The sequence below is a fragment of the Bos javanicus genome, chromosome 9, assembly GCF_032452875.1.
Source record: "Bos javanicus breed banteng chromosome 9, ARS-OSU_banteng_1.0, whole genome shotgun sequence".
NCBI lineage: Eukaryota > Metazoa > Chordata > Mammalia > Artiodactyla > Bovidae > Bos > Bos javanicus.
In genome coordinates this window covers 65,241,235-65,268,824 of record NC_083876.1, presented here as the reverse complement: position 1 = coordinate 65,268,824, position 27,590 = coordinate 65,241,235, and the positions used below count along the sequence as shown (strand labels likewise).

The 27,590-nt window shown below is 42.2% G+C and overlaps 1 protein-coding gene across 6 annotated transcripts in view; it reads left to right on the top strand.

The window, feature by feature from the left end:
• MRAP2 (melanocortin 2 receptor accessory protein 2) overlaps positions 1 to 18,314 on the top strand; it is a 65,143-nt gene extending 46,829 nt beyond the window's left edge. For all 6 annotated transcript variants that reach the window (XM_061427920.1, XM_061427919.1, XM_061427922.1 and 3 more), the window contains one exon: positions 16,785 to 18,314. In XM_061427920.1, coding sequence (XP_061283904.1) covers positions 16,785 to 17,175 — 391 coding nt within the window. In that variant the 3' untranslated portion in view covers positions 17,176 to 18,314. The remainder of the gene's footprint in view (positions 1 to 16,784) is intronic.
• The last annotated feature ends 9,276 nt before the right edge of the window (positions 18,315 to 27,590 follow it).

Genomic DNA, 27,590 nt, shown 5'->3' with positions numbered 1-27,590 from the left:
GAGAAGACTCTTGAGAGTCCCTTGGACTGCAAGGAGATCCAACCAGTCCATTCTGAAGGAGATCAGCCCTGGGATTTCTCTGGAAGGAATGATGCTAAAGCTGAAACTCCAGTACTTTGGCCACCTCATGTGAAGAATTGACTCATTGGAAAAGACTCTGATGCTGGGAGGGATTGAGGGCAGGAGGAGAAGGGGATGAGGATGAGATGGCTGGATGGCATCACTGACTCAGTGGACGTGAGTCTGAGTGAACTCCAGGAGTTGGTGATGGACAGGGAGGCCTGGCGTGCTGTGATTCATGGGGTCACAAAGAGTCGGACATGACTGAGCGACTGAACTGAACTGACTGAGTCCCATTCATAAGATGAATCACTTCATTTCCCAGAGGCCCTGTCTCCTAATCCCATCACTTGGGGGATTAGGTTTCAACATAGAAATTTTGGTGGGGCACACATTCAGTCTCTAGCACACATATTCTTCAGTTTATTACTTGCTAGCTCAGCCAACATCTCAAAGTTTCTTTTTCTTTCAATGCTCCAGTTGTTGAAGCTTCTGGCTTGAATTATCATTTTAATCAAGACGGTATTTAAGATATGAGCCTTGTAATTTTTCATTTTCACAGATGTAATCAAGGCTGAATGAGTTGGTCTTAAAGCTGTTTTGACTCCTCTAGTAGGTGCCAGTGAGCATTATCTTTCCATATGTCAACTGAGTTTGAGAGGATGAGAAGGTTGCAACTAGCCCTCTTCTGTCTGCCAGTGGGAGTGTCCAACCATAGAGCAGCGCCCAGATCACCCACCGCAGATGCTTTATAAGGCTGGAAAGACATCCTTAACAATACGGTACATGTTTCCTGAAAACCAGACAGCCAGCCATGAAACCCACCCTCTCCCACCTAATTAGTGAGCATCCTTTGAAGGCTTCCCCAGTGGCTCAGATGGTAAAGCATCTGCCTGAAATGCGGGAGACCCAAGTTTGATCCCTGGGTCAGGAAGATCCCCTGGAGAAGGAAATGACAACCCATTCCAGTTCACTTGCCTGGAAAATTCCATGGATGGAGGAGCCTGGTGGGCTACAGTCCATGGGATCGCAAGGAATCGGACACGATTTCACTTTCACTTTTCTTTGATGTTCCAACATTGAGTGTACAAGGACATTTTCAGGTGTGACTCCTGAGGCCTGGTCTGCTTTAAAGACGGGGTAACCACTGGGTGGGGTAGAGAGGTTCATTGGTCTTTCTTGAAGCCATCTTACCAATAAATGGCAGGAAGTCTCCCTCATGGTATCTAAGACCCTGCAGCCTCCAAGGTAGGCCAGTTACATGATGCAAAATGCCCTTTTAGTAGCTTTGTGGTCTGTGAGCTCCAAGGACTCAGGGCAGGAGACTCCATGGATGACTCTGGGACAGCTTGGAGATATGGAGAGCACCATGGGCTGCAGTCAGAGACGGTGTTTCCCTTGGCCAAAATCAGGTGCAAGGCAGACCTCAATGGGGCTAGTTTGCCAAATCTCTCTGATGCTAGAGCAACACTCAAGATCTCTATTAATAGACCCTCTCTCTATTTTCTTTTTATTATGCTCTACATTTTACTTATGTTATTTAATCCACATGTTAGACCATCTTTCTCTTAAGGCTCACCCGCCCTTGCTTTTAGGCCTTACCTGGGTATGCCCTTGTATTGATTTCCAACCCTGTATGCACTGTAGGAGAGGCCCCCTGCCAAGGCAAGAGCGGCTTTAGTTTCACGATCTCTTCATGACTGATGTATTCATTCATTTAACAAAAATGTAAGAAGCAGCTACTCTATGCCTAGTATTCTGCAAGGCACTGAGGACCCACACAAGAAACTGCCTACCCTCAAGAGCTCATCGTCTAAAAGAGGGTGCCAGACAGGGAAAGAAAAGGGCTTAGTGCAGAGTGAGAAGGCAAGTGGAGAGAGGCCTCCAGTCCTCTGGGAGAGAGCCCATCTCATTGGAGGAGTCAGGGAACGAGGTGGAACCAGAAATGTTTCACGAACGGTCAGGCCCGTTCATGTGTTCCCATTTCAGGAAGGGCAGAGTACTATGTTTCAGAATAACCTTGCAGATAACAATGATAAAATCTGGAAAAGTTATAAAGAATGAGTATTGGAAGGCATTGGAGAATGAACATTAGCAGACTAAATCAGAAAGGAGAAGTGCTTTTGGCCCTTGAAGGAAGGAACCTTCAATATTTTGTCTATGGTAATATGGCTTTACACCTGAGGGCTTTCAGTCTGCAAACCTGGTATCAGTTCAGTTCAGTTCCTCAGTCATGTCCGACTCTTTGCGACCCCATGAATTGCAGCACGCCAGGCCTCCCTGTCCATCACCAACTCCGGGAGTTCACTCAGACTCACGTCCATCGAGTCAGTGCTGCCATCCAGCCATCTCATCCTCTGTCGTCCCCTTCTCCTTCTGTCCCCAACCCCTCCCAGCATCAGAGTCTTTTCCAATGAGACAACTCTTCACATGAGGTGGCCAAAGTACTGGAGTTTCAGCTTTAGCATCATTCCTTCCAAAGAAATCCCAGGGCTGATCTCCTTCAGAATGGACTGGTTGGATCTCCTTGCAGTCCAAGGGACTCTCTAGAGTCTTCTCCAACACCACAGTTCAAAAGCATCAGTTCTTCGGTGCTAAGCTTTCTTCACAGTCCAACTCTCCATCCGTACATGACCACAGGAAAAACCATAGCCTTAACTACCCGGACCTTTGTTGGCAAAGTAATGTCTCTGCTTTTCTATGCTTTAATATGCTATCTAGGTTGGACATAACTTTCCTTCCAAGGAGTAAGCGTCTTTGAATTTCATGGCTGCAGTCACCATCTGCAGTGATTTTGGAGCCCCAAAAATAAAGTCTGACACTGTTTCCACTGTTCCCTCATCTATTTCCCATGAAGTGATGGGACTGGATGCCATGATCTTAGTTTTCTGAATGTTGAGCTTTAAGCCAACATTTTCACTCTCCTCTTTAACTTTTATCAAGAAGCTTTTTAGTTCCTCTTCACTTTCTGCCATAAGGGTTGTATCATCTGCATATCTGAGGTTATTGATATTTCTCCCGGCAATCTTGATTCCAGCTTGTGTTTCTTCCAGTCCAGTGTTTCTCATGATGTACTCTGCATATAAGTTAAATAAGCAGGGTGACAATATACGGCCTTGACGTACTCCTTTTCCTATTTGGAACCAGTCTGTTGTTCCATGTCCAGTTCGAACTCTTGCTTCCTGACCTGCATACAGATTTCTCAAGAGGCAGGTCAGGTGGTCTGGTATTCCCATCTCTTTCAGAATTTCCCACAGTTTATTGTGATCCACACAGTCAAAGGCTTTGGCATAGTCAATAAAGCAGAAATAGATGTTTTTCTGGAACTCTCTTGCTTTTTCCATGTTCCAGCAAATGTTGGCAATTTGATCTCTGGTTTCTCTGCCTTTTCTAAAACCAGCTTGAACATCAGGAAGTTCACAGTTCACATATTGCTGAAGCCTGGCTTGGAGAATTTTGAGCATCACTTTACTAGCGTGTGAGATGAGTGCAATTGTGCTGTAGTTTGAGCATTCTTTGGCATTGCCATTCTTTAGGATTGGAATGAAAACTGACCTTTTCCAGTCCTGTGGCCACTGCTGAGTTTTCCAAATTTGTTGGCATATTGAGTGCAGCACTTTCACAGAATCATCTTTCAGGATTTGAAGTAGCTCAACTGGAATTCCATCACCTCCACTAGCTTTGTTCATAGTGATGCTTTCTAAGGCCCACTTGACTTCACATTCCAGGATGTCTGGCTCTAGGAGAGTGTTCACACCATTGTGATTATCTAGGACATGAAGATCTTTTTTGTACAGTTCTTCTGTGTATTCTTGTCACCTCTTGTTAATATCTTCTGCTTCTGTTAGGTCCATACCATTTCTGTCCTTTATCAAGCCCATCTTTGCATGAAATGTCCCCTTGGTATCTCTAATTTTCTTGAAGAGATCTCTAGTCTTTCCCATTCTGTTGTTTTCCTCTATTTGCATTGATTGCTGAGGAAGGCTTTCTTATCTCTTCTTGCTATTCTTGGAACTCTGCATTCAGATGTTTATATATTTCCTTTTCTCCTTTGTTTTTCACTTCTCTTCTTTTCACAGCTATTTGTAAGGCCTCCCCAGACAGCCATTTTGCTTTTTTATATTTCTTTTCCATGGGGATGGTCTTGATCCCTGTCTCCTGTACAATGTCACGAACCTCAGTCCATAGTTCATCAGGCACTCTATCTATCAGATCTAGTCCCTTAAATCTATTTCTCACTTCCACTGTATAATCATAAGGGATTTGATTTAGGTCATACCTGAATGGTCTAATGGTTTTCCCTACTTTCTTCAATTTAAGTCTGAATTTGGTAATAAGAAGTTCATGATCTGAGCCACAGTCAGCTCCTGGTCTTGTTTTTGTTGACTATATAGAGCTTCTCCATCTTTGGCTGCAAAGAATATAATCAGTCTGATTTCAGTGTTGACCATCTGGTGATGTCCATGTGTAGAGTCTTCTCTTGGGTTGTTGGAAGAGGGTGTTTGCTATAACCAGTGCATTTTCTTGGCAAAACTCTATTAGTCTTTGCCTTGCTTCATTCCTTATTCCAAGGCCAAATTTGCCTGTTACTCCAGGTGTTTCTTGACTTCCTACTTGCATTCCAGTCACCTATAATGAAAAGGACATCTTTTTTGGGTGTTAGTTCTAAAAGGTCTTGTAGGTCTTCATTGAACCGTTCAACTTCAGCTTCTTCAGTGTTACTGGTTGGGGCATAGACTTGGATTACTGTGGTATTGAATGGTTTGCCTTGGAAACGAACAGAGATCATTCTGTCATTTTTGAGATTGCATCCAAGTACTGCATTTTGATCTCTTTTGTTGACCATGATGGCTACTCCATTTCTTCTGAGGGATTCCTGCCCGCAGTAGTAGATATAATGGTCATCTGAGTTAAATTTACCCATTCCAATCCATTTTAATTCGCTGATTCCTAGAATGTCAACATTCACTCTTGCCATCTCTTGTTTGACCAATTCCAATTTACCTTGATTCATGGACCTGACATTCCAGGTTCCTGTGCAATATTGCTCTTTACAGCATTGGACCTTGCTTCTATCACCAGTCACATCCACACCTGGGTATTGTTTTTGCTTTGGCTCCATCCCTTCATTCTTTCTGGAGTTATTTTCCACTGATCTCCAGTAGCATATTGTGGACCTACTGACCTGGGGAGTTCCTCTTTCAGTATCCTATCATTTTGCCTTTTCATACCGTTCATGGGGTTCTAAAGGCAAGAATACTGAAGTGGTTTGCCATTCCCTTCTCCAGTGGACCATATTCTGTCAGAATTCTCCTTATTGCCAAATTCAGACTTAAATTGAAGAAATTAGGGAAAACCACTAGACCATTCAGGTATGACCTAAATCAAATCCATTATGATTATACAGTGGAAGTGAGAAATAGATTTAAGGGACTAGATCTGATAGATAGAGTGCCTGATGAACTATGGACTGAGGTTCGTGACATTGTACAGGAGACAAGGATCAAGACCATCCCAATGGAAAAGAAATGCAAAAAACCAAAATGGCTGTCTGGGGAGGCCTTACAAATAGCTGTGAAAAGAAGAGAAGTGAAAAGCAAAGGAGGAAAGGAAAGATATAAGCATCTGAATGCAGAGTTCCAAAGAATAGCAAGAAGAGATAAGAAAGCCTTCTTCAGCAATCAATGCAAAGAAATAGAGGAAAACAACAGAATGGGAAAGACTAGAGATCTCTTCAAGAAACTTAGAGACACGAAGGGAACATTTTATGCAAAGATGGGCTCAATAAAGGGCAGAAATGGTATGGACCTAACAGAAGCAGAAGATATTAACAAGAGGTGGCAAGAATACACAGAAGAACTGTACAAAAAAGATCTTCAGGACCCAGATAATCACGATGGTGTGATCACTGACCTAGAGCCAGACATCCTGGAATGTGAAGTCAAGTGGGCCTTAGAAAGCATCACTACGAACAAAGCTAGTGGAGGTGATGGAATTCCAGTTGAGCTATTTCAAATCCTAAAAGATGATGCTGTGAAAGTACTGCACTCAATATGCCAGCAAGTTTGGAAAACTCAGCAGTGACCACAGGACTGGAAAAGGTCAGTTTTCATTCCGATCCTAAAGAAAGGCAATGCCAAAGAATGCTCAAACTACCGCACAATTGCATTCATCTCACACGCTAGTAAAGTGATGCTCAAAATTCTCCAAGCCAGGCTTCAGCAATATGTGAACCATGAACTTCCAGATGTTCAAGCTGGTTTTAGAAAAGGCAGAGGAACCAGAGACCAAATTGCCAACATCCGCTGGATCATTGAAAAAGCAAAAGAGTTCCAGAAAAACATCTATTTCTGCTTTATTGACTATGCCAAAGCCTTTGACTGTGTGGATCACAATAAACTGTGGAAAATTCTGAAAGAAATGGGAATACCAGTCCACCTGATCTACCTCTTGAGAAATTTGTATGCAGGGCAGGAAGCAACAGTTTGAACTGGACATGGAACAACAGACTGGTTGCAAATAGGAAAAGGAGTACGTCAAGGCTGTATATTGTCACCCTGCTTATTTAACTTCTATGCAGAGTACATCATGAGAAATGCTGGACTGGAATAAGCACAAGCTGGGATCAAGATTGCCGGGAGAAATATCAATAACCTCAGATATGCAGATGACACCACCCTTATGGCAGAAAGTGAAGAGGAATTCAAAAGCCTCTTGATGAAGGTGAAAGAGGAGAGTGAAAAAGTTGGCTTAAAGCTCAACATTCAGAAAACTAAGATCATGGCATCTGGTCCCATCACTTCATGGCAAATAGATGGAGAAACAGTGGAAACTGTCAGACTTTATTTTTTTGGGCTCCAAAATCACTGCAGATGGTGACTGCAGCCATGAAATTCAAAGACACTTACTCCTTGGAAGAAAAGTTATGACCAACCTAGATAGCATATTCAAAAGCAGAGACATTACTTTGCCAACAAAGGTCCGGGTAGTCAAGGCTATGGTTTTTCCAGTGGTCATGTATGGATGTGAGAGTTGGACTGTGAAGAAGGCTGAGCACTGAAGAATTGATGCTTTTGGACTGTGGTGTTGGAGAAGACTCTTGAGAGTCCCTTGGACTGCAAGGAGATCCAACCAGTCCATTCTGAAGGAGATCAGCCCTGGGATTTCTCTGGAAGGAATGATGCTAAAGCTGAAACTCCAGTACTTTGGCCACCTCATGTGAAGAATTGACTCATTGGAAAAGACTCTGATGCTGGGAGGGATTGAGGGCAGGAGGAGAAGGGGATGAGGATGAGATGGCTGGATGGCATCACTGACTCAGTGGACGTGAGTCTGAGTGAACTCCAGGAGTTGGTGATGGACAGGGAGGCCTGGCGTGCTGTGATTCATGGGGTCACAAAGAGTCGGACATGACTGAGCGACTGAACTGAACTGACTGAGTCCCATTCATAAGATGAATCACTTCATTTCCCAGAGGCCCTGTCTCCTAATCCCATCACTTGGGGGATTAGGTTTCAACATAGAAATTTTGGTGGGGCACACATTCAGTCTCTAGCACACATATTCTTCAGTTTATTACTTGCTAGCTCAGCCAACATCTCAAAGTTTCTTTTTCTTTCAATGCTCCAGTTGTTGAAGCTTCTGGCTTGAATTATCATTTTAATCAAGACGGTATTTAAGATATGAGCCTTGTAATTTTTCATTTTCACAGATGTAATCAAGGCTGAATGAGTTGGTCTTAAAGCTGTTTTGACTCCTCTAGTAGGTGCCAGTGAGCATTATCTTTCCATATGTCAACTGAGTTTGAGAGGATGAGAAGGTTGCAACTAGCCCTCTTCTGTCTGCCAGTGGGAGTGTCCAACCATAGAGCAGCGCCCAGATCACCCACCGCAGATGCTTTATAAGGCTGGAAAGACATCCTTAACAATACGGTACATGTTTCCTGAAAACCAGACAGCCAGCCATGAAACCCACCCTCTCCCACCTAATTAGTGAGCATCCTTTGAAGGCTTCCCCAGTGGCTCAGATGGTAAAGCATCTGCCTGAAATGCGGGAGACCCAAGTTTGATCCCTGGGTCAGGAAGATCCCCTGGAGAAGGAAATGACAACCCATTCCAGTTCACTTGCCTGGAAAATTCCATGGATGGAGGAGCCTGGTGGGCTACAGTCCATGGGATCGCAAGGAATCGGACACGATTTCACTTTCACTTTTCTTTGATGTTCCAACATTGAGTGTACAAGGACATTTTCAGGTGTGACTCCTGAGGCCTGGTCTGCTTTAAAGACGGGGTAACCACTGGGTGGGGTAGAGAGGTTCATTGGTCTTTCTTGAAGCCATCTTACCAATAAATGGCAGGAAGTCTCCCTCATGGTATCTAAGACCCTGCAGCCTCCAAGGTAGGCCAGTTACATGATGCAAAATGCCCTTTTAGTAGCTTTGTGGTCTGTGAGCTCCAAGGACTCAGGGCAGGAGACTCCATGGATGACTCTGGGACAGCTTGGAGATATGGAGAGCACCATGGGCTGCAGTCAGAGACGGTGTTTCCCTTGGCCAAAATCAGGTGCAAGGCAGACCTCAATGGGGCTAGTTTGCCAAATCTCTCTGATGCTAGAGCAACACTCAAGATCTCTATTAATAGACCCTCTCTCTATTTTCTTTTTATTATGCTCTACATTTTACTTATGTTATTTAATCCACATGTTAGACCATCTTTCTCTTAAGGCTCACCCGCCCTTGCTTTTAGGCCTTACCTGGGTATGCCCTTGTATTGATTTCCAACCCTGTATGCACTGTAGGAGAGGCCCCCTGCCAAGGCAAGAGCGGCTTTAGTTTCACGATCTCTTCATGACTGATGTATTCATTCATTTAACAAAAATGTAAGAAGCAGCTACTCTATGCCTAGTATTCTGCAAGGCACTGAGGACCCACACAAGAAACTGCCTACCCTCAAGAGCTCATCGTCTAAAAGAGGGTGCCAGACAGGGAAAGAAAAGGGCTTAGTGCAGAGTGAGAAGGCAAGTGGAGAGAGGCCTCCAGTCCTCTGGGAGAGAGCCCATCTCATTGGAGGAGTCAGGGAACGAGGTGGAACCAGAAATGTTTCACGAACGGTCAGGCCCGTTCATGTGTTCCCATTTCAGGAAGGGCAGAGTACTATGTTTCAGAATAACCTTGCAGATAACAATGATAAAATCTGGAAAAGTTATAAAGAATGAGTATTGGAAGGCATTGGAGAATGAACATTAGCAGACTAAATCAGAAAGGAGAAGTGCTTTTGGCCCTTGAAGGAAGGAACCTTCAATATTTTGTCTATGGTAATATGGCTTTACACCTGAGGGCTTTCAGTCTGCAAACCTGGTATCAGTTCAGTTCAGTTCCTCAGTCATGTCCGACTCTTTGCGACCCCATGAATTGCAGCACGCCAGGCCTCCCTGTCCATCACCAACTCCGGGAGTTCACTCAGACTCACGTCCATCGAGTCAGTGCTGCCATCCAGCCATCTCATCCTCTGTCGTCCCCTTCTCCTTCTGTCCCCAACCCCTCCCAGCATCAGAGTCTTTTCCAATGAGACAACTCTTCACATGAGGTGGCCAAAGTACTGGAGTTTCAGCTTTAGCATCATTCCTTCCAAAGAAATCCCAGGGCTGATCTCCTTCAGAATGGACTGGTTGGATCTCCTTGCAGTCCAAGGGACTCTCTAGAGTCTTCTCCAACACCACAGTTCAAAAGCATCAGTTCTTCGGTGCTAAGCTTTCTTCACAGTCCAACTCTCCATCCGTACATGACCACAGGAAAAACCATAGCCTTAACTACCCGGACCTTTGTTGGCAAAGTAATGTCTCTGCTTTTCTATGCTTTAATATGCTATCTAGGTTGGACATAACTTTCCTTCCAAGGAGTAAGCGTCTTTGAATTTCATGGCTGCAGTCACCATCTGCAGTGATTTTGGAGCCCCAAAAAATAAAGTCTGACACTGTTTCCACTGTTCCCTCATCTATTTCCCATGAAGTGATGGGACTGGATGCCATGATCTTAGTTTTCTGAATGTTGAGCTTTAAGCCAACATTTTCACTCTCCTCTTTAACTTTTATCAAGAAGCTTTTTAGTTCCTCTTCACTTTCTGCCATAAGGGTTGTATCATCTGCATATCTGAGGTTATTGATATTTCTCCCGGCAATCTTGATTCCAGCTTGTGTTTCTTCCAGTCCAGTGTTTCTCATGATGTACTCTGCATATAAGTTAAATAAGCAGGGTGACAATATACGGCCTTGACGTACTCCTTTTCCTATTTGGAACCAGTCTGTTGTTCCATGTCCAGTTCGAACTCTTGCTTCCTGACCTGCATACAGATTTCTCAAGAGGCAGGTCAGGTGGTCTGGTATTCCCATCTCTTTCAGAATTTCCCACAGTTTATTGTGATCCACACAGTCAAAGGCTTTGGCATAGTCAATAAAGCAGAAATAGATGTTTTTCTGGAACTCTCTTGCTTTTTCCATGTTCCAGCAAATGTTGGCAATTTGATCTCTGGTTTCTCTGCCTTTTCTAAAACCAGCTTGAACATCAGGAAGTTCACAGTTCACATATTGCTGAAGCCTGGCTTGGAGAATTTTGAGCATCACTTTACTAGCGTGTGAGATGAGTGCAATTGTGCTGTAGTTTGAGCATTCTTTGGCATTGCCATTCTTTAGGATTGGAATGAAAACTGACCTTTTCCAGTCCTGTGGCCACTGCTGAGTTTTCCAAATTTGTTGGCATATTGAGTGCAGCACTTTCACAGAATCATCTTTCAGGATTTGAAGTAGCTCAACTGGAATTCCATCACCTCCACTAGCTTTGTTCATAGTGATGCTTTCTAAGGCCCACTTGACTTCACATTCCAGGATGTCTGGCTCTAGGAGAGTGTTCACACCATTGTGATTATCTAGGACATGAAGATCTTTTTTGTACAGTTCTTCTGTGTATTCTTGTCACCTCTTGTTAATATCTTCTGCTTCTGTTAGGTCCATACCATTTCTGTCCTTTATCAAGCCCATCTTTGCATGAAATGTCCCCTTGGTATCTCTAATTTTCTTGAAGAGATCTCTAGTCTTTCCCATTCTGTTGTTTTCCTCTATTTGCATTGATTGCTGAGGAAGGCTTTCTTATCTCTTCTTGCTATTCTTGGAACTCTGCATTCAGATGTTTATATATTTCCTTTTCTCCTTTGTTTTTCACTTCTCTTCTTTTCACAGCTATTTGTAAGGCCTCCCCAGACAGCCATTTTGCTTTTTTATATTTCTTTTCCATGGGGATGGTCTTGATCCCTGTCTCCTGTACAATGTCACGAACCTCAGTCCATAGTTCATCAGGCACTCTATCTATCAGATCTAGTCCCTTAAATCTATTTCTCACTTCCACTGTATAATCATAAGGGATTTGATTTAGGTCATACCTGAATGGTCTAATGGTTTTCCCTACTTTCTTCAATTTAAGTCTGAATTTGGTAATAAGAAGTTCATGATCTGAGCCACAGTCAGCTCCTGGTCTTGTTTTTGTTGACTATATAGAGCTTCTCCATCTTTGGCTGCAAAGAATATAATCAGTCTGATTTCAGTGTTGACCATCTGGTGATGTCCATGTGTAGAGTCTTCTCTTGGGTTGTTGGAAGAGGGTGTTTGCTATAACCAGTGCATTTTCTTGGCAAAACTCTATTAGTCTTTGCCTTGCTTCATTCCTTATTCCAAGGCCAAATTTGCCTGTTACTCCAGGTGTTTCTTGACTTCCTACTTGCATTCCAGTCACCTATAATGAAAAGGACATCTTTTTTGGGTGTTAGTTCTAAAAGGTCTTGTAGGTCTTCATTGAACCGTTCAACTTCAGCTTCTTCAGTGTTACTGGTTGGGGCATAGACTTGGATTACTGTGGTATTGAATGGTTTGCCTTGGAAACGAACAGAGATCATTCTGTCATTTTTGAGATTGCATCCAAGTACTGCATTTTGATCTCTTTTGTTGACCATGATGGCTACTCCATTTCTTCTGAGGGATTCCTGCCCGCAGTAGTAGATATAATGGTCATCTGAGTTAAATTTACCCATTCCAATCCATTTTAATTCGCTGATTCCTAGAATGTCAACATTCACTCTTGCCATCTCTTGTTTGACCAATTCCAATTTACCTTGATTCATGGACCTGACATTCCAGGTTCCTGTGCAATATTGCTCTTTACAGCATTGGACCTTGCTTCTATCACCAGTCACATCCACACCTGGGTATTGTTTTTGCTTTGGCTCCATCCCTTCATTCTTTCTGGAGTTATTTTCCACTGATCTCCAGTAGCATATTGTGGACCTACTGACCTGGGGAGTTCCTCTTTCAGTATCCTATCATTTTGCCTTTTCATACTGTTCATGGGGTTCTAAAGGCAAGAATACTGAAATGGTTTGCCATTCCCTTCTCCAGTGGACCACATTCTGTCAGACCTCTCCACCATGACCTGCCCATCTTGGGTGGCCCTATGGGCATGGCTTAGTTTCATTGAGTTAGACAAGGCTGTGGTCCTAGTGTGATTAGATTGACTAGTTTTCTGTGAGTATGGTTTCAGTGTGTTTGCCCTTAGTATGATAATTGTTTCCAACACAGAGGAGACTTTAAACCTAAATTACCATAGCCTGGTGTTATCTATATAAATCCATCCCATAATTGTGGGAGATTTTTTCCTCCTTTGCTGAAACTTTTCTTGTTGCTCTGATTGAGCTTGAGTAATATAAAAAAGCTCAAATTTATGGCCAGAGTCAGAGCAGGCATAATTAATTGGCCCAGTGAGGGGATCCCATCTAGTAATATCACAGTAACCTGAATATGACTATAATTTTTTTTTAAGTAAATTTTCTCAGGGCCAACTGGTTAGAGTCTTGTAGTAGAGAAATTTAACAAGGTAACCCAGAACTAGACACAGGTAATTGGCCACAAACCCAACAATTGAATTGATTTCTAAAACTAGCATAGAATCAGGCCTATGATAGAAAAGCATTTGATTTATGTGCAGAGGTCTAAGAAGTCAAGAAAACATAAATGATCATACAAATCAGGTCCAGCATCTTGGGCAAGCTGTCTACCACTGATGTCATCATCTTCACCTACTAAGCTCTTCCTTAATTTCCTTTTGCAATATTGAAATTTTCAGTGTACAGGTCTTACACACCCTTTGTTATATTTATTCCCAAGTATCCTATTTCTTGATGCTGTTGTGAATGTATTTTTTTTTCCTTTTCTTATTGTTTATTACCAGTGTGTAGAAATACAGAGATTTTTGTATAAGGTCAATTGAAAAAAAAAGGGCTGGTACAACAGGATAAACATATGAGAAAAAAACAAACCTTGACCCCTGTCTCAACATATACAATAAACCCAAAATTAAAACTCCTAGAATGGTTCAGTCCAATAGAACTTTCTGTGATGACAGAAATGTTCTTTGTATTGCCTAATTAGATAGCCACTGGCCTCATGTGGCTGTTGAACACTTAAAATGTGAGTACTATGACTGAGAAATCGAATTTTAAATTTTACTTAAATTTGAAGAGCCACCTGTGGCTGTTGGCTACTGTACTGAACAGGATGATTCTAGAAGAAAGCTTCAAAGAATATCTTTGTTATTTTAGAGTTAGCAATTAGTTCTTAAGATGTAAAAGCACTAACATAGATGATAAAAGTTAGTAATTTGAAATTAATGGAAATATAAAGCTGTTTATCAAAAGACATCTCTAAGAAAATGAAAATGCAGGTCACAGATCAAGAGAAAATACTATTGTATCCAGACAAACAAACACTATTGCACGACTCCATTTGTATGAATTTCAAGAACAGGCTAATCTGCAGTGATAAAAATCAAAACAGATCGAGACTTCTCTGGCGGTCCAGTGGTTAAGACTCTGTGCTCCCAATGTAGGGGGAATGATTTCAGTCCCTGGTTGGGGAGCTAAGATTCCTGCATGTCCTGCAGTGCCCCCTCCCCACCTCCAACCTCACCGAAAACAAAAAACAAAACAGATTGCTTCTAGGAGGTATTGCCTCCAGGAGGTGTAAATTGGCTGGAGGTTTAAGAACAGGCAAAGCTAATCAATGGAAATAGAAATCAGACCTGTGTTACCTGAAGGGGCTGGAAATTGAACGGAAGGAACCTTTCCAGAAGAAAGGAAATATTCTATATCTTGATTAGAGGGTTACTTGGGTGTATGTGTCAATAAAAATACATTGAATTTTATGTCTAAGATCTATTGATTTCAGTACATAGATTTTACTCAGTGATGGGATGAATAGAAACTGAACTGAAACAAGCCATGTCCATGACCACAGTTTTTCACATACAGGTTTTTTAGTTTTATCAGTCAAGGAAGGAAAGAGAAATAAAAGGATGGTCTGTTTAGGTGTCTCAGACAGTAAAGAATCTGCCAGCAATAAAGAGACCTGGGTTCAATCCTCGGTTGGGAAGATCTTCTGGAGAAGGGAATGGCAACCCACTCCAGTATTCTTGCCTGGAGAACTGCATGGACAGAGGAGCCTGGTGGGCTACAGTCCATGGGGTTGCAAAGAGTCAGACACGACTGAGTGACTAACACTTTCACTTTTCAGACTCTAAGAACAAAGATGGATTTTTCCCTTATTTTCAGGAAGGGAGAATCAGATTGTACTTTTATCACAAGGAGAGATCATGGGGAAAAAGATGAGTAGGGGTGAGGCAGGGAAGGCATCTTACTGTCCACTGCCTGGGCTCTGCCCTGGGGAAGGGGCAAGATGCTCTGCTCTTGTGCCTTTGTTTTTCAGCAAGGACTGGTGCAGAGGGAGGTGGTCAATGGCCCCAACTCGTAATCCTGAGAACATGTAGTCTGGATAATGGAAGAGCTGCTATGCACAGCTGGGTTGGCTTTCATACTCAGCTGATGCTCTAGACAGGCAGGAAGCGAGTACTCAGAGCTTCTTAGCCTGGAATCGGGAGAAGGCATGATCCCAGCCATCCTAACCGTGCTTTTTTTTTCTAACATGTTAATCCCCTCTTTTTCCTCAATGACTTTTTAGTTTCTTAGGTCACAGATTGTTGGTGCCATTCATCCCTGTTCTCAAACATCTTTTAAACTTGGGTGAAGTGACAACCAGGGGAAGAAAATCACTTACTGAAAGATAAGACAACTTATATTTGCATTAAAGCACAATTCTGTCAGTCTCTCTCAAATGATTTTTCTCTGAATTCTGAATACAACCTATTAATGTTGTACTCTTGTGTCAGTCATTGATCTTTGTATCACCTTTGCTGAGTGGGCAATGAGATTGGTTAATCAGGCTTATCATTAAAAGGAGGAACTCGGATTTCTGAAAGGAATTCCTCATCTGATGTCAGTTGGGTCATCTGATGCCATCTGATGTCATGCAGGAGATAAACCTTTAAGTGTCTCTGCTGCCTGGATTCCAAAGCTTCTAGAATTACTGAACTCTGAAATCCAGGTAATTCCTGATAATTTGGAGGTGAGTTTCTAAGAGCTGTAAATGGATCCCATATCGCCTACCCCATGACAGCTTGGTCATAAATGCTATATCGTGAGTCATCAATGGGATGGGGATGACGAGGTTTAAAAACTGAAGTCACTGAGATTACACATGCCTTAAATGTAGACTCCAGAGCCTACTTGTTGTCAAGTTCTATTCTGGATTTGAAGGCATGTTCAGACATGATTCTTGACCTTATGAAGTGACTCTACCTGTGTGGGAGTCACTCTTATATCAATCTAGAAAGATGGTGATTAAAGTAGGTGGGGTAGGGACTTCCCTGGTGGTTTAGTGGCTAAGACTCCTTGCTCCCAATGCAGGGAGCCCAGGTTCAATCCTTGTTTAGGGAAGTAGATCCCACATGCCACAACTAAAGAACCCACAAGCCACAGCTATGACCTGGTGCAGATGAATTTCAGGTGGGCCATCAGGTTATTCATTTTGTATCTGCTCTTTCTGTCATGTACTTATGGTGCTCATTGAGAGTTATTTTATTCATCCATTCACCAGTTTCTACCATTAAATTGCTAATTTGTTCCACACTAAATGAAACAGGGAATTAAGAAGCTGAGTTTTTTAACCACTCCTGTCACTGACTGTGTCAGTCAAGCAGGCAGTCTGACTGCTCCTTACCTTAGCTTCTGCCTCTGTGAAATAGGTATAACTTTTGGCCCAAGTGGCTGCATGGGTCAGTTTTGAGAATTGGGAGAGATCAACGGATATGGCAGTGCTTTGACAAACATGAAGCTCACCCCTGTGGGATCAAATTATTGTTCAGGCTGGTCTGATGTTGGCCAGCGGCTCTAAACCTGACCATAAGTAGTGATCCTTGGGGATTCTAAAAAAATACAGATTGCCTGTCCCTTCCACCAGAGATCCTGCAAGCAGGAATATTGAATTTTGAGAAGCCCTACAAGTAATTCTGCTGCAGATAGAATACCAAGGGTCCCACTGAGAAATACTGGTGTGTGATGCAGAATATAGAAGACCCCTTAGTGAAAAGCATCTTTTCAGGATGGTCCAAGGGCCCACACCTTGAGTCTTTTGCCTTGCATTTATTTGTATATCTTCAGAAGTGGTGTCTTTCAGTTTGATGTTTGTCTGCACTTTCTGTGCGGGGACTTGCACTTCATAGATGCTGGAAACCATCATCCCACAGGTAACTGTGCTGGAGGGTAAGGAGTCTTTTATTTTGCCTTTCTTCACAGCAATGCAGAGTCTTCGGAGAAGAGATTCAGAATGAATAGCTTTGTGTCAGACTTTGGAAAGCCCCTGGAGCCAGATAAGGTGTTTTCTCGACAGGGCAATGAGGAATCCAGGTCCTTCTTTCACTGCTACATCAATGAAGTGGACCACTTGGAGAAGGCCAAAGCTTGTCTCCAGACCACGGCCCTCGACAGTGAAGTTCATCTCCAGGAAGCCATCAGATGCAGTGGGCGGCCAGAGGAGGAGCTGAACAGGCTCATGAAATTCGACATCCCCAACTTCGTCAACACGGACCAGAACTCCTTTGGAGAAGATGATCTCCTGATTTCTGAAACACCTATTGTTCTAGAAAATAAGCCAGTGGTCCAAACCTCACACAAAGAGTTGGACTGAGAAGCACATTTTATCGGGCATTTTCCTGAAAATGTTGGGTTTGTCATTGAGTAGCCAGAAATCGCTATTCATCGAGATTGTGTGTGTGTTTGTGTATGAGAGACAGAGACAGAGAGAGGCAGAAAGACAGAGAAGAGAACCCCCTGAGAAGAAAGATGGTGAAGCTGAGTTTTCATGCTTTTAAATATATTTGGAGCTTTGGGGGGAACCAAATATTTACACTATCTCATCTTCCTCGTTGAAAAACTTGGTCACATACCCTGCGTCAGCGTGCGTGAACGGGGTTTGATGTGTCGTGTTTTCCATCTGGTCCTGCCACTGCCATGCTCTGCCTTTAGCAAGTTACTTTGACTCTCTGGGCTGCCACGTTTTTATCTGTAAGGTGAGGAGTCTGGAGTAGGTGATCCAATAATGTGTGGACTTTTGACTTTATATTCACATGAGGCTGGAAATACCCAAAATTATATAAACTAGAGGCTGCCCCCTGGTTCTTGTTATAACATTCCCCCAGGTCTGTACCTCTTACCCAACCCTTAATTGAATCCAACTTATGTCAGGAGCTCGAGCATCTCCCAGGATGTCAGGAGACCTTGTCTCTCATGGTCACTGTGGCCAAATTTATAGTGCTTTCCTAAAACAGCTCAAACCTGGAGACAGCCCCCACACCCCATGCCCCAAGATGAGTACCTTATATGACAATCCCATCCCCCAAAGTGTATGGAAGGTTGTCAGCTGAGTAAAGGGAAGTGCCTTCTGTGTCCCTGTGTTAGTGTAACTGTGACTGGTCACACTGCTGTGTCGTTGGCTAGTGAACAAGAAGAGTGCTATTTGCCAGGCTGGCTGTTTGCTTGGCAGATGTGTGAGTGATGGTTGTGTAGCTAGTGTGTAGCTTTTAAGTTGGGATGGTGAATGAGTTATAAATACCCCATCAACAGACATTCCAGGTGGCTTGGTGCAACTCAAGAGTTAATTTCATGAAGGAATTAAATCTGCACACTGTTTTGGAAATGACTTTGTTTTGCCCAGTCACATTGCATGAATGGCCAGCTACTAATCTCTGGGTGGCATTTTCAATATGGACTTTCGTTTACCACCTGTCTTGCTTAAACTGAAAAATAAATACATTTATTGCACCATAATTTTCTCTGGTTCTTTGTTTTCACACGTCCAGTTTTTCATTTTATTTAAAAATAGTTCCACATTTATCAGTTCAGTTCAGTCGCTCAGTCGTGTCCGACTCTTTGCGACCCCATGAATCGCAGCACGCCAGGCCTCCCTGTTCATCACCATCTCCCGGAGTTCACTCAGACTCATGTCCATCGAGTCGGTGATGCCATCCAACCATCTCATCCTCTGTCGGCCCCTTTTCCTCCTGCCCCCAATCCCTCCCAGCATCAGAGTCTTTTCCAAGTCAACTCTTCACATGAGGTGGCCAAAGTACTGGAGTTCCAGCTTTAGCATCATTCCTTCCAAAGAACACCCAGGGCTGATCTCCCTTAGAATGGACTGGTTAGATCTCCTTGCAGTTCAAGGGACTCTCAAGAGTCTTCTCCAACACCACAGTTAATGCCTCCTAATTTCTGTCATCTCCAAGTTCCTAGTGGTATGAGTCATGTAACAAATTTCTTTTAGAATTTATTCCACCAAAAGAAATCCCTTTCCCATAATTGTCTTTTGAGGAAAATAGTATTCTTTAAGACTCAAAGCATGGGACGTTTCTTATAGTTAATATACATTCTTACAAAAAGAAACTTCCTGTTTTCATTAAAGAGTACTGATTTTAATGGCTTTTATGAATGTGAATATTATTATTCATAATTTAAGTAATTGAATATAAACCACGGTTATCTATTACTAAGATGTAAAACTATTTAAGTGGCTTAAATTTTAGTTAAAAGTAGATTTATTAGAAGACTGATGGATATTTTTAAAAGATGGAAAAATATCCATGGCTATATACCATCGTTGTTATCGACTAAATGTCAAGAATTGTGAAGGGTCTAAGATTTGACCCCTCTTTCAAGCTTACAAGTATCATGACACAGTTCTGTGGAAGCTGGCAGAAGGCACCAGACTCCTGGGTCAGAGACAAAGAACTTCATGACGGCATAGCAAGCAGCACGTGCTTCTTGTTCAGGTTGGTTCCTGAGTCCATTTGCTGTTGCTGTTGTAACAAAGGACCACTCACTCAGTGACTTAAAGCAATCCACATTTATTCTCTTACAGTTCTCACATGCAGAAGTGCAAGGTCAGTGACAGTGGGCTAGAATCAAGGTGTCATCAGGGCTCCATATGGAGGCTCTAGCAAAGGATCCATTTCTTGTCTTTTTAAGCTTCCAGAGGCTGTTCACATTTTTTGGCTCATGGCCCTGTATTATTGTCACCTCTGTTTCCACTTTACCTAGCTATCTCTGACCATCCTGCCTCGCTCCTATAAGACCTTTGTAATAACACTGGATTACCCACAGTAGTCTCTCATCTCAAGATTCTTAACTTAATCACATCCACAAAGTCCTTTTCACCATGCAAGGTACTATATGCATAGGTTCTAGGGATTAAGAATGGACATGTTTGGCGGGGGGAGGGCATTATCCTACTACATTCTCCTCTGTGACCCCAAAGATTCATGCAAAATATATCTGTCTCACCCCCAACATCCTCTAAAATCTCAATAATTACATCATCAAATCAAAGTCCAATATTTAGTCTATATAGTGTCAGCTCAACCCACTCCAGTGTTCTTGCCTGGGGAATCCCAGGGATGGCAGAGCCTGGTGGGCTGCCATCTATGGGGTCGCATGGAGTCGGACATGACTGAAGCGACTTAGCAGCAGCAGCAGCAACAAGGATCCCAAATAGCATCATCTTATTCATCTAAATCAGGTATGGCTGAGATCCTGGGTAGGATCCAAGACATGAAAACAGCCTAAATGTCCATCAACAGAGGAATGGATAAAGATGTGGTATACTCACACACACACACACACACACACATATACACACAATGGAATATTACTCAGCCATAAAAAAGAATGAAGTAATGCCATTTGCAGCAACATGGATGGACCTAGGGATTGTCGTACGAGTGAAGTAAGAAAGAGAAGGGCAAATATCATATGACATTGCTTATATGTTGACTCTTGAAAGATGATTCAAATGAACTTATCTCAAAACAGAAACAGATTCACAGACTAGGAAACAAACTTATGATTACCAAATGGGAAAGATGGGGAGAGAGATAAATTAGGAGTTTGAGATTAACATATACACACTGTTGCTGCTGCTGCTGCTGCTAAGTCGTTTCAGTTGTGTCCAACTCTGTGCAACCCCATAGATGGCAGCCCAACAAGCTCCCCCATCCCTGGGATTCTCCAGGCAAGAACACTGGAGTGGATTGCCATTTCCTTCTCCAATGCATGAAAGTGAAAAGTGAAAGTGAAGCCGCTCAGTCGTGTCCGACTCTTCACAACCCCATGGACTGCAGCCTACCAGGCTTCTCTGTCCATGGATTTTCCAGGCAAGAGTACTGGAGTGGGGTGCCATTGCCCACTCCGATATACACACTATTGTATATAAAATAGATAATCAACAAGGACCTACTGTGTAGCACAGGGAACTTTACTCAATATTCTGTAACAACCATTGAATTTTATATGTAAGATCTAATATATATTTTATTTATATAAGTTATGTTTAGTTCTTTAAAAAATTGGTCTTTTATCTTGATATCCTGATTTCTATTATGTTTTCTGTGATTTATGTTTAATGATTCCGTCAAACTTATTTTATGTTCTCTTTTAGATTGTTTCATAATTTCAGGCTCTGGAATAGCGATCATCCTGGGTTTGAGGATTAGCTACTTCTTCATGCCAGTTATTTGCTTCTGTTTTTTGTCTTGTGTGTATTATATGCATGGATGCATGTGTAGCGTAGTGTGAGCTCTTCAGCGTGTATTGTTTTTTCCTATGGTTATCTCACACATTCTAGTTTATAAAAGTTTCCCTAGAGAAAAATTTATTCCAGTTGAAGCGAGTTAGGACTGAACTTTTTTTCTTAAAACAACTTTGGGATATATTTGGCAAAATAATTTTCACATATTTAAAACATACAATTTAATTCATTTGACATAAGTATATCCCCAAGAAACCATTACCACATTCAAGACAGTGAACACACCCATCACCCCCCAAAATTTTCTGTCCTTTTGTAATCCCTCCCTTCCCATTTCTTGCCTTGGAAACCACTGATTTTCTTTCTATCACTGTATATTGGTTTGCATTTCCAAGATACTTGTATGAATGGATTCAAGCAGTATCTACTCTATTTTGTCTGACTGTTTTCATTCAGCATAATTATTTTGAGATTCATCCCTGTTTTATTAGTAGTTTATTATTATTATTTGCTGAGTAGTGTTTAAAGGAAAGGAAAGGAAAGTGAAGTCATTCAGTCATGTCTGACTCTTTATGACCCCATGGACTGTAGCCTACCAGGCTCCTCTGTCCATGGGATTTTCCAGGCAATAGTACTGGAGTGGACTGCCATTTCCTTCTCCAAAACATTTGAAAGTGAAAGTCACTCAGTGGTGTCTGACTCTTTGCAACCCCATGGACTATACGGTCCATGGAATTTTCCAGGCCAGAATACTGGAGTGTGTAGCTTTTCCCTTCTCCAGGGGATCTTCCCAATTCAGAGATTGAACCCAGGTCCTCCGCACTGCAGGCAGATTCTTTACCAGTTGAGTGCTGAGTTATTGCTGAGTAGTTTATTGTGAGTAGTGTTTGGATAGACCATAATTTGTTTATTAATTCTCTTGTTGATGGATATTTGGGCTATTTACAATTTTGGCTACTATAAAGAAAACTGCAGTGAATATTTGGTTACAAGTCTTTTTATGGACATATGCTTTTATTTTCTAAAGCACCCAGAAGAGGAATTTCTGGGTCATATCTTAGATGTTTATCTTTTTAAAGAAACTGCTTATCAGTTTTCTAAAATGTTTAAATGTTACTGTGAATTCCTCATAGTTTATATGAATTCTTATCGATTTACTTCATTGCCAACATTCTGCAAGGTCAGTCTTTTTAATTTTATTCATTCTAGTATGTGTGTGTAGTAGTATCTCACTGTGGTTTTTAGTTGCATTTCACTAGTGACTAATAAGCTCCCCTGGTGGCTCAGATGGTAAAGAATTTGACCTGCAATGCTGGAGATCCTGGTTCAATCCCTGGGTTGGGAAGATCCCCTGGAGGAGGAAATGGCAGTCCACTCCAGTTTCTTGCCTGAAAAATCCCATTCAGCATCTTTTCACGTGCTTATTATCCATCTGGATATCTGTTTTCAAGTCTGCTCATTGTTGTACTGGGGTGTTTGCTTTATTATTGAGTTTGAGAGTTCTTTATTCTCGATATAAATTCTTTTTCAGAGTGACTTCATTTCTCCTTTAAATGGATCATACTTCTGGTGTTATAGCAAAGAAATATTTGCCAAACCCAAGTCATAAAAGTTTAATCCTATTATTTTTTAGAAGTTTTATAGTTTTAGATTTTCTATTTAGATCTGTAATCCATTTTGAATTAATTTTTGTGTACATAGAAAAGTATGGATTGAAATTCATTTTTTTTTTTTTTGGCATATGGATACCTAATTGTTGCAGCACTATTTGTTGAAAAAAATCCTTTCTCCACAATTGCCTTTGCACTGATACTGAAAATCAGTTGTCTGTATATGTATTGGTTTAGTTCTGGACCATACTTCTTGATTACTGTAGCTTTAAAAAGTCTTAAAATCAGATCGTTTAAGTCCTCCAACTTTGTTTTTCTTATTCAAAGTTGTTCTGGGTACTTGGGACCCTTTGCATTTTTATTTGAATTTAGGATCAGTTTTTAAATTCCCTTCCTTACATACAATTCTACCAAAATTCCACCCATTTCTTTGGCCATCTCCAAAACCACATTTTCCAAAAAAGGCTTTCCAGATCCCAGGTGAAAGGAGTTTCTCTTTCTTCTGTGCTCCATTCACACTTCATCATACTTTTATTTAATTTTATTCATATTTGGCTACATGTATTTGTCTGATCTCCCCTGCCATATAGTAAACCTCTCAAGATCCAGGAATCTTGACTTTGTTCCCTCTGTCTGCTGAAAACCTAGTTTTATACTTTGCAGGAGTGAGTCTGACACTAGGAGATGTCTGTGGAAGACATCTAGCTCATTTCCTGCTTGTTGTCAAGTAATCTGACAGATTTAGAATCGTTTTTTTCTATTGTTATCTCTGAGACGGCTCATTCTTTATTATTTCTATTGATACTAATGCACTTTTAAAGAAAAATAAGATAATTGTTTTCCAAGTATCAAAATATACTATATTTGACTTGTGGTGGTCGTTATATGCAGCTTAACAATTGTCTTAACAATCTACTTATTGTTCGTATTCTCCCTATTCATTGACCTTTTGGGAAAATGCTCATCCATAAAGACATCAATGATATCTTTGGCTGCCAAGGGCAGCAGCACCTCACCTCAGACCTACTGTGTTTCTAGTGGTTCCCTCCAGTCCTACTCTAGCCCTCCACTGGGGCAACTGCAGTTAAAAGCCTGTTATTTCTCAGGAAGAGTTTCTGGAGGAAGTATAATCATGTCCTTTTTATGGGGATGTTCAATCTAGAGATTTGGCAGCAGAGGAATATGTTTAACTTTCTTTGTAGAGCCTAAACTTTTCTGTACTTATTAGGAACATATACAATGAGGAGATTGTTTTAGCACCTAACAAATTAGCAGCATAACCATATGCTTGGGAAAATTAGCTTTCCTATTACATGTGGGCATTATGTTGGTGTGACAGTCACCTTGGGTAATGTTTTCTTTAAGAAAGGCTTTTTGTTTTCTTCCTTAGTCTTTTCACATTCATTGCATCTGGTGAGATTATATGAACCCTGTTTATTTGCAGCCCAGCACTGATCTTTTTTAAAGGATCACATGTTTGAAAGGCTAGTACCCAATTCACTGGAAGATAGAAATCCTTTTAGAGTTTTGTCCTAGAGTAAATGGTCTTCCCTGGTGGCTCAGAGGTTAAAGCATCTGACTGCAACATGGGAGACCTGGGTTTGATCCCTAGGTTGGGAAGATCCCCTGGAGAAGGAAATGGCAACCTACTCCAGTACTCTTGCATGGAGAATCCCATGGACGGAGGAGCCTGGTGGGCTACAGTCCATGGGGTCGTGAAGAGTCGGAAACTGAGTGACTTCACTCACTCACTCAAAAACTTGGTGGTTAAAGAAAATTCATATTAAAATCTTAAATACAATGATATAACATTTTAAAAAATGATGAACTTAATTGATTCCATTAAACACTACAGCAATTAAGCCTGTTTCTGCAGCAGCCTTGCAATGATTCCCTCTTGATCAGAGTCCTCAAGAGGCCCCTGCAATCATTGTCAATATCATCATTATCATTATGGATTTGATTCGTCTAGAAGATTCTAGGAAAATAAATGGGTAGGGTGTGTGTGTGTGTGTATACAATGAGAACAATGATCAGACATTTGATGTAGGCATGGCAAACAAAGGAAGTGGTGGGAACGAGATGATCAAGGAGGAAGGGACAAAATCTGTTTGAAGATCAGCAGGTTGTATGAATAAGGGGAGCGTGGTGGGCAGAATAATGTCCCTCCCTTTCCCACAAGGTAGCCAGGTGTGAAAATGTTACTGTACAATGGCAAAGGGACTACAGATATTTTAGGGAAAAAATCCAAGAGGATTTCTATCTTCTAATAAATTACCTTTTAAAAGCATGATGCTTTGTCAAAGATTAGTGCTGGGCTGCAAATAAACAGGGTTCATAGACTCACCAAATGTAACAAATGTGGAAAGACTAAGGAAGAAAAAACAAAAATGCCATTCATAAGTGTCTTGAGCCTTACATTGCTCACAAGAGGAATCATTACCCAAGGTGAGTGTCACAGCCACATAAAGCCTGAGTGTGATGGGAAAAGAGGATCCTGAGAGGAGATGGTGGGAAGAGTAGCCTGGATTATCCTGCAGGGGGCCTAACCTAATTACTTGGGTCCTTAAAAGAGGAGAACACATCCCAGCTGAGCTTAGAGTCAGAGAGGGGACGTTATCTTGGAAGAATGTCCTGAGAGGATGCAAGCCTGCTGGCAGTGAAGGTGGGAGAAGTGAGGGTACAATCCAAGGGATGTGAGTGGCCTCTGAGAACTAAAAAAGCAAGGAAATATTCTCTCCTGGAGCCTCCAGGAGGAGCACACCCTGCTGATACCTGGATTTTAGCCAGATGAGAACTGTGTTGGATCCCTGACCTCCAGACCAGTAAGGTGAGAAATCCATGCTGGCTGAAGCCATTATGTTTGTGTAATTTGCTACAGTAGTAGTAGAAAACTACTACTGTAGTAGTAGGGAAGATTTGTATAGGAGGTGGAGATGGTCTGATGGAGAGGGAGGCTGGGGTTGAGGATTCTGACATTAACACCAAAAAAGCAACCGGGTGAAGGAGGAACACGGGGTGCTGAAGCAGAGCTGGCAGTGCCGTTTCACAGACTATCTGGAGTGAGAACATTGGAGTAGAGGAATAGAATAAACCTCTACCAGAAAAATAAGTAAAATGGTGACAGGACTTCTGTGGTGGTGGATATAGGAGTGGAAAAGGACAGATTGATATAAGCCTTATTGTGAAGAAATTGGCTACAGGTTTAATGACTCCACGTTGGGGAGAGTTAGTCGATGTATAAACTGAGTATCTGTGTCCTCTCAAAATCTCATGTTGAAACCCTGTTTCCCAGTATTAGGAGGCAGGGCCTTTGGGAGGTAAATAGGATTAAGTGAGGTCCTGAGAGTGGACCCCTCAGGAATAATAGAATCAGCGCTCTTATAAGGGTCTCAGGAGATCTTATGTTTCTCTGCCCTCGGTCATATGAGGATACAATGAGAAGTCTGCTGCTTTCAAGCGAGGAAGCACCGACACCCTGATCTCAGACTTCTCAGCCTCCAGAACTTGAGGAATATGCTCGTTGTTTAAGCTACCTAATTTATGGTAATCTGTTACAAAGATCATGGCATCTGGTCCCATCACTTCGTGGGAAGTAGATGGGGAAACAGTGGAAACAGTGTCAGACTTTATTTTTCTGGGCTCCAAAATCACTGCAGATGGTTACTGCAGCGATGAAATTAAAAGACGCTTACTCCTTGGAAGGAAAGTTATGTCCAACCTAGACAGCATATTGAAAAGCAGAGACATTACTTTGCCAACAAAGGTCCGTCTAGTCAAGGCTATGGTTTTTCCAGTGGTCATGTATGGATGTCAGAGTTGGACTGTGAAGAAAGCTTAGCACTGAAGAATTGATGCTTTTGAACTGTGGTGTTGGAGAAGACTCTTAAGAGTCCCTTGGACTGCAAGGAGATCCAACCAATCCATTCTGAAGATCAGCCCTGGGATTTCTTTGGAAGGAATGATGCTAAAGCTGAAACTCCAGTAATCTGGCCACCTCATGCAAAGAGTTGACTCATTGGAAAAGACTCCGATGCTGGGAGGAATTGGGGGCAAGAGGAGAAGGGGACGACAGAGGATGAGATGGCTGGATGGCATCACTGACTCGATGGACGTGAGTCTGAGTGAACTCCGGGAGTTGGTGATGGACAGGGAGGCCTGGCGTGCTACAATTCATGGGGTCGCAAAGAGTTGGACACGACTGAGACTGAACTGAACTGTCCCAGGTTGACAAAGACAGTCAAGGGTGCCTTAGAGTTTAGAACTGACTGGAGAATGTTGAAACCTAGGGGAGTGGGCAGCTGGTTTCAGGGAGAGAAGTAAAGGAGTTGGTTTCAAACACATTTACCTTTTTGTGGACACTGGGTAACTCGGGCAGGAACTGGGAATAGGGGCTGGAACCCAGGAGAAAGGAAGAGTAGAGACACAGACCCAATGTTATCCTGCTGGTAGCAGTAGTTGTGCTGTGAGTATGAGAACAGCTATGATCTTTGGGGGCTGATGGGAGCAAAGGGTTGCATGTAGATGAAGGTCCAAGGACAACAGAAGGTGATAAATTTACTAAGCCCCTATTATGTGTGAGGAAGTAGGCTCCTATGAAAGTTCTGACCCCAAGTCAGAGGAGTAAGCACCAGCTTGATCTCATGAGTGCTCCTTGCACATGGCCAGGATGATGAGCAAAACAAGTAAGACATGGGCATGCAAATATTTTTGGTCATTTGCACTTCCTGACGCTGATGGGAAAAAACCAACTAGGATCTTCAGTCCACTCAGGCTTCTCCAATAAGCAGGCTCAATTTATCCCTTTTGTAAACAGTTCTTCTCTAATGACTTCACTTTTCCCTGCCTCACAAATCCAAGTTCCTTCCAGACCTTTCTCCAAGGAGTTACATAGGCCCTCTGCATCAGGTCTTC